The 13,312-nt window shown below is 38.6% G+C and overlaps 1 protein-coding gene across 2 annotated transcripts in view; it reads left to right on the top strand.

Moving 5' to 3' along the window:
- The window catches only part of LOC140653919 (glypican-5-like), a 406,660-nt gene that overhangs the window by 139,757 nt on the left and 253,591 nt on the right, over window positions 1-13,312 (top strand). Inside the window, exons 4-6 of one of the 2 annotated variants that reach the window (XM_072866654.1) lie at window positions 3,459-3,589; window positions 8,348-8,407; window positions 10,334-10,459. In XM_072866654.1, the coding sequence (XP_072722755.1) occupies window positions 3,459-3,589; window positions 8,348-8,407; window positions 10,334-10,459 (317 nt within the window). The remainder of the gene's footprint in view (window positions 1-3,458; window positions 3,590-8,347; window positions 8,408-10,333; window positions 10,460-13,312) is intronic. The other variant, XM_072866655.1, reaches the window with a different exon arrangement.

Below are 13,312 nucleotides of genomic sequence, written 5' to 3'. Positions count from 1 at the left end.
ATCCCAGTCACCATTTTTAGTAGCGCTATTTTTCTTTGGGTGGTGAGTCTTGATTCATAAGCTCTGTGTTAAACTGACAGTGTAGTTGTCTGGTGCCCTTAGGATGGGAGGGAAAACCCTCCATGTTCTTACCATTGTTAACAGACAGGTAATATGTAGCAGTAGATTCCAGATGTTGCAGTTCCAGAAAACACGGGTTTTTTTTGTTTTTTTTTTTTAAATGGCATGCCTCATACATTTTAATTTACACAGCATTAACTCATTTTTCATAGATGTCCTAGCTGGAAGTTTAAGATGATTTTCTGTACATGAGTGTTCTCATTCTTGCCATCAACTTTGTGACTGCCAAAATTAGCGAGTAAAATTCAGCCTTTTCTCTTATTTTATTTCGCAGAAAAATACACATTTCAGTGAGATGTCAAAGTTAGTCCAGATGAAAAAATTAAAATATAAATAAAAAAACCCAACAAACCAAACTCAGGTTTCTGTTTAACTCATCCAAAATCTGAAACAAATATGCCAAATAGGGATAACTCAAGTGCCATGGGAGACAATCTCTTGGGAGGGAGTTTGGTCTTTGCATCCAAAGATGCCCATGAAGGTGGGAGTACCCTACGTAAGTTTTCAAACCACCTGTACACACTTGCAAGACCAGTGGTGGCGTGAAAGCCTCCATCCTTGCTGCCCTGAAGAGGCTGGGAAGGAAGAACATCTGGTGATCCACGCTAACCTTGAAGAAACTTCATGCTGGAAGGGGTGGGAAGAAAAGAGGGCTGATGAGCTGCCAGCCTGGCCCTGCTGGAACTGCCCAGGCCCCTGCAGGTGGAACCAGCCTGGGGAGCTGGGTCTGGGCTGAGGGCTGTTGGGCATCTAGGGCATTGACTGCACACAGAGTGAGCAGTGGTCTGCCATGGGCCCCTGCTGTGACACTGGAGAAGATACTTTGTGCCTCTGCACCAGTTTCCCATCATTTTTTCTTCCTTTAAGTGTCAAATGCTGTTTGACAGGGACTGCCTTGCACTATTTTTTTTTTTTCCCAGTAAAACGCAGTCTGGATCTCAGCTGAGACATTTAAGAGCTACTGTTATTACAAATAATATATCATTATTGTATCTTCTGTCTTGTTAATCTCACTTCAGATTAAAATGTCTGTGCAGTAGTTTAAATTATGGAGCATTGCTAGTGTTTCTTAGCATATTAATGAGAAGAAAGGCACTAAAAGGCCTGCATGACAAAAAAGTGTGAATGTGATTTGCCCTGTCATTTAACAAATTACTTCCTTTTTAATGGAGTAGAACTGGTTAAAATTTTGCATTGAGAAATATTTTTTCCTTAAAATACTGTGGTTTTGTTTGATATGCAGGAAACCATTATTACTGGTTAAAAAGAAAACCCCAAAGTTAAGGTTTGGCATAGTAAATACTGAAACTTTTGCAATTTAGAGAGTCATTGTATTTCTATGGTATCAAAAATACAAATCAAAACAAAGTGAGTATTTTCATTTGGATGCCTAAACTATTGAATCGCAACAAAAGTGATGACTCTAAATCTCTTTGAGACTTCTCACAGGAAAGTCAAAAAACGTGGAGTTCTTCATTGCTTGTGTATATGAGAACCACATTGCTTTTCCAAACCATTCTGGTGTTAGTTGGTTAAAACTGTCTTAAATCCATAGTGACTAGGTTTGAGGTATATGTAATTTGAAGACATGAACTTTTGTGACATGATGTAATCTAAGATGGACTTTGCAGAAACCTGTGCTGGGAATTTGGGTCTGCATGCTGTAGGAGACCTGAGAAACCTGGGGCACAGGAGAGAGCATCCTGTGCAGGAATGTGGTCCAGCTGTGTTATAGTCTGTGTCCAGCTTCAAAGGGTTCAAAAGGCATTGTTGTTTTATATTTTCATTTGCACAGAGTGGGGTTTTTTTTCTTTTCAGAAGTTTAGAAGTGACTGAAATAGAATATTTTATTTCACAAAGTTGTGTTTTAAAGCAATGCTGTGCTAGTCCCTGGTGAGACCAGAACAATACGTACAGTGCGTGGTGTTGAGTGAGGCAGCTGGCTCCTGCTCTGACTGCTGGAGGTATGTCAGGATTAATCCAGTACGTTTGCATTCAGTTGCTACAGTTTTAGTTTCTTCACAGCATATTATACTGGACCAGGCCGTAACTCATACAACTAAAGCTGATGTTAAGTGTCGTGCCTATACAGCTTCCAACTTTTCATGTGCTATTGGCCTGTTTTTTTCAGAGGAAAATATCTTAGCTTTACGTAGCAGTAGTTTTCCTGGAGGAAACGGGCTATGGTAGAGAAAATTGTCCTGTACTTGCACGGACATATACAACATAGTAGTGCAAAGGGGCAGGGAAAATTATTTTAAGGCGTCTGTGGTCTGAAATATTCAGCAGATAGGCAGTTGTGACTCAGGGTTTTAAAGATGCAGTAAAATGCACAGACCAACAAGAAATCCGTCTCACCCTGGTTATAATGGAAAACTGAATAAGGGATACTAAATTCAGTGCTATGCAGGATGATGAATTCTGTGTGATTAAGGTCTCTGGTAGTACCATGCCCACAGTAGGATTTCCATTGTCTTCTTTTCATGTTTGCTTGAGGATTTAAGAGTAGGTGAAAACATTACAGATTACTTATTTGTGGATTAGAAAGGGAAGAGGTATGTCTTACTATTGTCACTTAAAGCTGTTACAGCAAATAAATGTAGCAGGATGCAGGAGCAGTGTCAGATCCACAGTGCACAAAGGATAAACACAAGCTTGCTTTCTCCTGGTCTTGTATTAAATCCCTTACGAGAGGCTTCAGGAAGGGCAACAAGGGCAAATGGCTGAGCGATGATAGTGTTCTGAACCCAGGATCCAAGGCACTGATGATTCCCAGGGATGGAAATTCTCTTTTCATTCTGTTCTGTACAAGAAAAGACTTTATTGACAGTGATTTGTTGATGCTGACTTCTTTTGCTCATTTCCTTGTTTTAAGGGAACATTATCTAGTTAAAGGCTGGAAGACTCAGTTGTCTTCTGATTGCAAGCCCCTTCAAACACCAAATAGACTCTACTGTCTATATACAGGGCAGATGTTCCACCAAGATTTGTGTACCTACAAGCTGCAGGTATGTTTCTAAACAAAAGTTTGATTTCGCAACACTTCTATCAGTCGCTATTTCAGTCTGTTTCCAGGTGTGCTATAGTCCAGGTATCCAGTGACAAATCCATGACTGCTGGCTTTCTGGTAGCAGTGCTCTTTGCACTGCCTCTTAATTTGGTCATTCTTATGCAGGGGACTAGTTTCCAGGTTCTGGAAAGAAGAATCCTTTCTTTCTCTCCCCCAGACACCTTCTCTCACAGTAAAAGCTGACCACAAGGAACAAGCTGACCTTTGGGCAATTGTAAATCAGTTTCTCCATTAAAACCTGGTTTTCCTTTCCCTTCCTTTCATACAGGTTGATAAAGTGTGTGGACAGCCCAAACAACAAGAAGGGAACCTGTCATCAGGCAATATAGTGCCAGTCAAGGAAGCGACTAAAATCCAGACATTCGTGATGGCTCACGCTAGTCTGAACAATAAAAGAAGGTAACCCTAAGCAACAGTTGCTTTGAAATAAACTCTCTGCCGCACAATTTGTGTTAATGGTTCCTTGCACCATAGTGTTTAAGCCAGAGCCACAGTTCTGTCACCCTGTCTGTGTGCTCTCCAGCTGTTGCTATCACTGATAGTTATGCAGATGTGTTTGTGGTATTACATTGCAGGTCTCTCCAAGAAAAGCTTTTTACAGGCCAGGCTTGATGTCATTACTTAGCACCAAGGTATTCATTATTTCCAGAAACTTTCAGTGAAAATGATGAAAGATTTTCCTCAACAAAGTCTGAGTAATTTCCACAGTTGAGTCTAAATTACTTAAAATAAAACTGCCCACGTCTTTAAGGACTTGAGCTTATCCAGGGGCGGAGGTGGGAAGGAGGAAGAGGTGAAAAGGAAAGATTCATTGCCCTGACACAAAGTCTGTCTCTCATTTCACAGGGCTGGGGAGGATTAATGAGGTCCCTTGCAATCTCCTTGATTTGTTACATAACAGAGCAAGAGCAGAAACATTTGTGTTTAGGCTTGTTGTGTCCATCTTGGCTTTTGTTCTTCAGTTGCATGCCAGTTGAGACACTAGACAGCTGAATTGCTGCCGTGGGCCTTGGCATGAGTATCCTTGCTCCCAGATCTCCTAGTCTTTCTTTCACTTTCCCTCATGTAGCTCCTGGATTGGTTTTCTGTAAATTGTAAGCAGGGAGGAAAGGGTGTCTTTGTAATCCCACTCATGATACGTGAGCAGATGTCAGAGCTAACTGACCATAAAATCCCAGTGACATATTTCTGGTTAACATGTTGTTCTCTAATACCAGTATAAATCTGGAACAACTTCAGCGAAGTGAGTGGAATCATGTTGGGCTTACACCTCTGTCTGAGAACAGTATCTAATCTGCCCAGGGAGTCCATGTGTATCTGTATGTTGGATAGGTGGATGACAGACAGCAATATTAAAATTTCCGTAGGCTGGATTCTGGAGTTGGAGTTGTGAAGATGAGGTTTTTATCCATTTCTATATTAATTCTCATCTAAGCTTGCATGAATGAAGCAAACACTGCTTTAAAAGATAAAAGTAATAGCAGCAAGCTAAGTTTTTTGAGTGATAGCAATATTTTTATCCCTTTGTAATTTAAAACCAAAACACAACAGTTTGTGCTAGTGCTTGGAGCTAATCAATTTTTACCATGCAAATCAGAGAAAAGAGCATTAAGGAAATTAAATTAATAAATTCAACAGTAATAATCCAAAGAACAGTTGTAGTACAATTAACGAAATATGCTTTTAAAAACACAGAGCTCTAGGCCATCTTCCATATAACTCATTGACTTCACTGGCACTTATATGCTGGCAACCAAAAAGGCAGAATTACCAGCCTATTAACAGGTAACTTCTTGAACAGATGCAAATTGGTGTCTTTAATGGCGTGACAGTAGTTCTTTCTCACCTGAGGATCTGCTCCCTCCCCATCCCAACCTTCTAGAATTATTTGGATATTGACCTTTTAAAATGTAAGACCTGTAGATGGAAAAGAAAATATGTGAAAACTAATATACTGTAAATTAGACAGTTGCCCAAAATTGGTCTGTGCACTGAAAATTAATTTATCCAAAAAATCTAAACTAAGGCCATTCTTACATAATTAGCATAAAACATTACTGAAATAGTGTTGATAGGTATTGTGGAGAGCCCATGCACCAAAAATGAATGATGGAGCCATAATTAGTAAGAACTGGAGAATATTTTTAAATTTTCCGCAACTTGCTATAAAACACATGGCATGAAGCTTGTAGTTTGCTTCTTGGAAACGATCGTGAAACAGTAAATAAAGTGAAATACACAGTGACTGGCTACATCACTGTGTTGCTCATCATCTATCATTTAATCACATATGATATCAATAAAAAGCAATTTTAGGTAATAAAATTTTATAATGGATGGGTGAAATCATTCCTGCAGTGGGTTGTGTAAAATGCAGTTAGAGTGACAGATAACTGCTACAGGGGATCTAGATTATGAAAGTAATTATGTGAATCTTTTTTGGTGCCATTCCTTCTGGCGATTTAAAAAATGAAGAGCAATTAACATCAGCTGTCTGTCAGTTTAGGTACAAGGTCACACAGGGAATCGGCCCGACTGAATCTGTCTGTTGGTCTGTGTAGTAGGCATCCCTCCAAATGATCCTTAATTCAAGAGGAATACGGAACATGACTCCCACCTTTTAGAATAAGGAAAGAAAAAGAGAAGGAATGAGCCAGCACTCCCCAAATAAACAGAAAAGCTGTGGCTCATTCCCTTAATGTGTCAGAATATTCCCAAGCTCAAAGAGAAGAACCAGTCTGGTTAGCACATCTGTAGGAGAAACCACAATAAAGTGGCCTCTCATCTCTTCTGTAGTACCTGCTTACAGATGCCCTCAAAAACCTAGTGCCAAACAGCTTATACCTACATATGTATGTTTGCTCCAAAGGTATTACATCTTTGCAAGGCCAGTTACAAAATCAAGCTCCTTTTCCAAAGAGTTTGAGAACCTCTGATTTCAGCTGTTCAGTAGAGCCAAGGCTGCTCATTCAGTTGAAAAGTGGGACTGTTAAGATGGTGTCTCCTTGCCTGACGGGTCTTTCCTCTGGGTGTGTGTTTTTTGAGTCTGGATGGATGCAGTCCTTCTCACCCTCCGCTGTTCTGCACAGCGTGGTCCTGCATGGTCCCTGAATTCACGCAGCAACTGGATCCTCTTTTGTGGTAGTTGAATCCTTTTCTGCTCCTCTTATTCTCATGGGTCCCTGGGAGATTTCCCATCTTCATTTTCTACTGTATTCCATTCCTGCATATTTTTTGTTATGCAACACTAAGTGTTAGGGGCAATAGTGTAAGAAGCTGAAACTTGAATAAATGTTGCACGATACTGTAGGAAGCCTTTTCCTCTGATTAAGCTGAAAAGCATAGATTTGACTATTAATTTTTTGGTTTTTTGCATTACACAATTGTATTCAGGGATTAACTGAAGCTGGCAGGATTGCTGCTGTAGTCATTTTTTAGTGTGGAGGTTACTATAAAACGTAGTAGAGATGACAAGAAAATTGAAACCATATGATGGTACAGGGAATGTACATGGCATGTACAGAATCTCAATCAGTAAATTGGAATGTTATTGCTGAGTTCAGCACAAAGTATTATTCTGGTCAGGGTCCAGACTCCTAGCAAAGTTGAATACCTGCCTTTTAGCATGTGTGCTGCATGTAATATTTCAAACCACTAAACATAGACTGGCTACAGATGTGTATATAAAAATGTTATGTTTAACAAAGAACTATGACATGATATTAGGTCCCTAATTGTTAGTGTCCCTAATAGGTCCCTAGTAGGTCCCTAATAGGAGGAGGCAGGCTTTGAAATGATATTTTGCTGGGATTTCTTTGTTATAGTGTGAACTTACAGATCTTTTAAACATCTTAAAATAAACAATTTTGAGTTTATTTGGGAATGTTGGAAGTTGAAGTCATCTACTTTATTTAAAATTAACTATCTGTTGGGTCAGGCATCACATGATGTTATTAAAAATTGAGTATTAAAGTGCTAGTACAAAACATTCTTAATGCTAGATGCAAATTAACTTACTGTGGAAACAAATCAAACATTTCTGACTGACTGGCCAAAGCAGAAATTTCAGCACGTCCAGATTTTCCCTGTTACAAATTTTCATTTCCTTTTTTGACTGTCTGTTGGAATCACTGCTTCAGTCATGGCAGGTGACACTCACCTGATGATCAGTGCAGGTCCATCCTGTCCTGTGGCCACCCCTGCTGTTAGCTCCCAGAAAGTATGATGGCAAAGCCACCATCATCTGGGTGTCCTCAGAGCTGCTGAAGGTAGTGCTTACTCTCTCCAGTAAGAGTTAACTGGATTGGCAAGTATTGTTGAACCTGTCTCCAGGCATGCATTACTCCAGCTGTTGCCATTACTTTATACCTGAGAGTACGGGTATAAGAAAGAGCAGAATGTGGTATCAAATCATGTAAGTGGAAAATTGCATCATGATGTTAATGTTCAATACAATGTTTAATGTTAATTAAGGGACCTTGGGATATCAGTGCCACAAAATGCATTTTCACTAAATAACTACCAGGGTTATTTCCACAGTTTTTCCTCCAATATAACCTTAGAGCCTGTCTCTCCTGTTTTGCAAAGTTGTTTTTTTATTTCAGTGGTGCAATCTGACCAGAACTGGACAGCAAAAAGTATCTGTATTCACATTATTTATTAACAGACAGCAAATTGCTCATTGTACCAGAAAATGAATGCTACTCATTTGTATCCCCCTTCCCATGGTACTCATTCTAAACCGTTTGCCATTGTTTTCTTGTACAGCCTCATATATTTACAGTTCTTCCATTTGGTATCAGTTATAGTTAATTTAAGTACCACCGAATTTATTTTCAGCTTTTTGCTGTGTGTGCTGCATTTGTAATTGTGCTCTTATTTGAAAATGATTGGGAAAAACAATCTCAGTTCTGGTTTTTTTCAGTGTTGCATTGACATTCTTAATTGCATCTATACTTTGGAAAAATCTCATGACAATTTTCCTCCTTATTTGTTTTCTTATATTATCCTATGCATGTGCTTGATGACCTTTCTTTAAAATAATTTTTACTTTTCTCTTTTGTTTCTCATTTCTTTTCCTCATTTGCCTGAATTCCTGCTTCTCCCCTACTCCCCAACCTCTCCTGATTGATGCTTATTCTCCCCGGCCTATTCCAGTTCTCTGCCTCTGAAAGCTTCAAAGAATGACAAATCAAGAAGTTTGAAAAAAATCTCTCGGTAAGAATGAAAACAAGGTGACATACTTTGTTGTCTCTACACTTAGTTCATCTCCATTGTAAGCTGCTGTTTCAGCTGTAATCTAGGTATTGGCATACTTTTGATTACTGCTTTTATACTGTAGGGCACTGGGAAACTGTACGTTTTCTACCTAGTATGTTTAGTTTTTTATTGATGAAAAGTAAATATTTTCACTTGTTAAGATTAAGAGTTGGACACAGAATTTTGCCTTTGCTAAGATGCTACTTTGAAATGTAAGAGCCCCACTCTGCTGTAAATACAAAGGAGTTTAAGCCTCTGGGGGTGAGCTGAGTAAGACAAGCTTTAGACTCTTAAAAGGGTGCTCTTTTCCTCCTTCAAAGAAAACTCTATTTTAGAACCCATAAAATCTTTAGCATCTGTGTTACCTTTCATAATTGATACTCTTAGGCTGTTCTCTCAGGTAGGTGACCTCCTGTCTGGACCTAGCTTTACTGTATAAATACTTAGAGCTCATATTTGTAAGTTAGTGGTCAAGAGAGAGAAATATTGATTCCCTCGTTGTAAGCCCCAAAATTCCTGCTTTTTTTCTTTCTTAAAACGACAGTTTTCCTGCATTGTTAGGGTAAGTTAGTTCCTTAGGACCGTGTGATGACTAATTTATCTTGAGCAGGATTTCATCACATGTAAGATAAATGGGATGGTTAAATGCTTTTGAGAAAGCATAAAGACAGCTGTGGGGAGAGATGACCACTGCCTAAACCTTGTAGGGATAGATGCTTAGCAGTGGGCTTTGATATTGTTTAAAGCACCTGTTGCTCCCAAAAGAATAATAAATCCTGACTGTTTTTGTGCCAAGCTCCATCCAGCCATATCCCCAGGCACCTCTTCAGTGCAGTGTCCCCTTACAGCCTGTCAGGCAGAAACATTATAAACCAGAATGAGTCCTTTGGCCTTCCCAGTGGGGCTGTTGAGGGACTTCTGAGACAAGCAGATAGCTCCATGATAGCTCTATCTCAGTTTTTGTGTCCTGCACCTTGTTCTCAGTATCTTAACATCTTATACCAAACAGGAGCTTCTAAAGCTGTGGGGGTAAGGTAATTTCTTATTCTGAAACACTCTCCTTTGTGTTGAATTAACACTTGTTTTGTTACAGTTTATTTTTATGGCTACCTCAGCCAGATCTATATTATAGGTATAATCAGATTATAAAAGAGGCAGCAGTTTGCCCACAAGACATTTTTCCATACACACTTGATCAGAAATGGGCTGTTTGTACTGGCCAGGAGTTTTGGTTTTTCATCAAAGCAGCAGGCACAGCCTCCTCTTAACAGGTGTGAGGTGCCAGACATGACGAGAGAGAAATTTCTTTCTAATAAGAATGTGACGTGGATAGTGATGATAGGGAGGAATTGGGCCCACCACATCTCAGGGAGATGACTTTCTGTACTGTTGTTGCATGTGTGGGGTACTTATAGCATATTTCAGGTTTTGTGATGGGATGTTGGCTTTAGGAAGTCTTTTCCACTCAGGAGGTTGTTGACAGTGTTCCTAATTCATTTCACACTTGCAGGAAATGGTGAAATATTCACTTGCAGTAACAGAGAAAAAGCCTACTCCTTTAATGATGGTGTTTTCTCATGATTTTTTCAGTCTGTTTATACAGAGATAGTAGGTGTAGACTTTTTTTTCAAATTTTGTGTGAGATGTGTTAACGTAATTTGTTAAAACCACCCCTTGTATGTAATTATATTTATTAACACTGGACTAGGTAAGACTGGATGATATGTAGAGTATAAATACACTAGAAATAGAAATTAATCAACTTGGATGACTTAATTTCTGTAAGGGTTCTAAACTTTTAACCTTGTGGAGGGTTAAGTTGACAGGGGGCTTAAACCATAAGTGTACTGTTCTGTTGTTAAATGTGTTCTTCCTATGTTACAGAGAGTTCATCAATTACATGAAGCGATCCCGACCCTTTTATGCCTCTATAGCAGAAAGGCTGTGTGATGGAGACCTGGTGATGAGAGACAGCTCAACCTGCTGGAATGGAGAGGATGTTGTAGAAAGGTAAAGTTACGAGTAAAAGTTTTCCCTAATGGTGAAAAAGGTGACTTCATATCCTTCTGAGGGTTCAGAAGTGTTCTGAGACATTGTAGTCATCATCAAGTGTCTCCTTCATAGTGAACTTGATGCTTAACTGAGCAAGGGTTTTGCTAAAATAAAGGGTTGTTAATGCTGAGTTTTAGGTATCTGTATTAAATACAGTGGAACACTTCCCTGAAGGGCTGCTTTGAAGAGTCCCTTTCTTTCACTGTAGAGAGACAGCTCTTTGTCTGTAGAGAGGTCTTACCCTCTAAAGCTCAGTTAGCAAGCAGTACCTCCGTGACTGACTGGAGGTCCCTTCCAGTCTGCTGTTTATAGGCTCATTAGTGCAGAGCGGATAAACTGCTGTTTGGCCATAATTAGATGTTTGGCCATAATTAGAAAACACGCAGCTCTTCCTGCAAAGGTGTCAGAAAAATACAGTGACCAGACCATTACGTTTTTAAAGGATTTTCCTGCTATTTCTTTTCAAAGTCTCTGACATAGCATTTTGAATAACAACTGTTTTTGGAATGGCCCAGCATCTTTACCAGAGCATGTTCTGTAGGAATTCTTATAAAGTAACCATTAATAAATGTGCTGTTCCATGTGGATAAAGCAGCTAGAAGCTCTGTAGGGTGAAAAGATATTTCTAGTTTGTCAGCTAAATTTTTTCCCTCTGTATTTTATCACAGTCTTTTCCCATCACCCTTTAGAATCCAAACTGGAAAATACACTTGCACTCTCCATGAGCTAAACTTTTTGCTGTCATTTCTCTTACTCTGTATAACATGAGGCAACATTGCCCTGAGGAGAAAAAGAAGTATTCAGAATACAACTATATCTGCTACTATCACTGTCAAAGTATACATCACTTTTTGCGATGAGAGCTGTTTGGAAGTGTGCCAGTGAATGTTTTCCAAAAGTGTCTTTTTGTCAAAACTGAGATATTCCATGGGATTGTGTTGGCTTTCATGATGTTTCTTTTTGAAGTGTATTTTGTGGTCTGTAGCAGTTTTAAAAGATAAAGTTCTAGCATTCTGTTTTCTTGCTTTAAAGCAATTTTCATGATTGAAAATCGTTTTGTAGGAAATTATGGAATAATTCCAATGTGGAACAGACAGAGATATTACAATTATAGGCTGTCCCATTAAAGGGAGTTCTGATTCCCACACAGCTCTGCTTAGATTTCTTATGTGTAAATAACTTCAGCTTGATTACGTTTGAGATATTCAGAGATAAATACATGTCTAACACATTCAAAGATAACTTTCAAGTTTAATATTTCAATGTATATTGGCATTACAAATTAATTGTAGAAGCATATATTTGAAGATTTTAGCAACAATGCAGTATTCTAAGTATTAATGTATAGTGATTGTAATACTGATTGAAGTTTTTATTGTAAAAGTAATGGAGAGGAAGTGGGGAGAATGTAATTTTTAATCAGTATTTCCATTTCAGAGTCCCTTTTGCTTGTAAGGTGTTGCTGTTAACTTTTAGGACAAACAGCTTTGTGGCCAAAAGAAAAACAAGAAAAGCAAAAACAAGAAAACCATTTTCTGCATCAACTCCCTGATCAAAAAATTAAATCAAATTTTAGGTTTAATTTTTATCCTATTTGGTTTAAAAAAAGAAAGCCACTTAAATTACTGATATACATGTTTTAGAAAGGTATGAAAGGGAAAGCTGCTGTTTTTTTCCTTTGCCAATCTGTAACTTTCCCAGAACTGGAGACATATGGAAAAGTTTCAGGTTTGAAAAGGGTGGGAAGCCGGGAAAAGTGGCAGGGAAAAGACTAACAAGATCCCTCATATTTTGAATTAAAAAGCAAAAACAATGGGGAAAAAAAAAACCCTACACCCCAATAATGACATCAACAACAACAAAAAAATCCCACCACCAAACCCTGAAATATGTATTTGTAGTTAACATACTCAATGGGAAAATTAGAAAATAGAAGTTTAAATTCACACATTTAATCAGACAGCAATATGTATATATTTATCAGTTCTGTCGCAGTATTGATTGCCTTAAAAGGAGGAGACATTCCGGACAGCCTGCACTGCCAGCAGTGCTACACAGCAGCACAAACATGGCACCTGCTTGCTGGCAAATTTTACTCCCTTTCATCATCTGTTTTATAGGCTGGACTTGTCCCCAGTTCTCCCCGCATGAGTAATAAACCTGTCCTGGTGAAGCCTGAAGATGCATTTCTCTTTGTTCTTTCTCCTTTCCCAGGAGACCAGAGGATTAAATATCAGAAGTAGTAAACAGCTCTGAACTCAAAATAGAGCCTTATTCTTAACTCTGTATCAGAAAATAAATCTCCCCAATTAATCTGGTGGATCTCTTGTGAACCTGAGTTTAAGGTTACTCAGGCTGTGGAACTGGCAAAAGCTGTGATTCCTGTTTCCTCGATGCTTCTTGCATTTCATAATGCTATTTGAAAGCTGAGTGATATTTATGCTGCATGCTAATTAGCATTCAAGCTCTTTAGGAAAAACAAACTCAACCTTTAAAAACAATTTGACACACAAATGCAGCCTGAAACAGTATGAAATTACTAGTCAGAAATGGGGATTGTGCATTCAATTAGTAGAGAGGGCACTTGAGGTCTATCAGGGGATCTGATAAACGGGATTCTCATTGTATTTTTTTGTTTCATTATAATTCTCTGGATTGGGTTTTATTATGTTTAAATCAATGCACTAGCAGGCAAAAAAAACAAAACAAAATTTGAGCTGCCAGAAAATACACCATAAAAAGAAATTTTATTTCTTCAAAAAGAAAAAATACACACACACAAAAAATACACCAGGTTGTTTCCACTGGTTT

Source organism: Ciconia boyciana, chromosome 7, assembly GCF_034638445.1.
Source record: "Ciconia boyciana chromosome 7, ASM3463844v1, whole genome shotgun sequence".
Taxonomy (NCBI): Eukaryota; Metazoa; Chordata; class Aves; order Ciconiiformes; family Ciconiidae; genus Ciconia; species Ciconia boyciana.
This window is presented reverse-complemented; position numbering and strand designations above follow the sequence as displayed.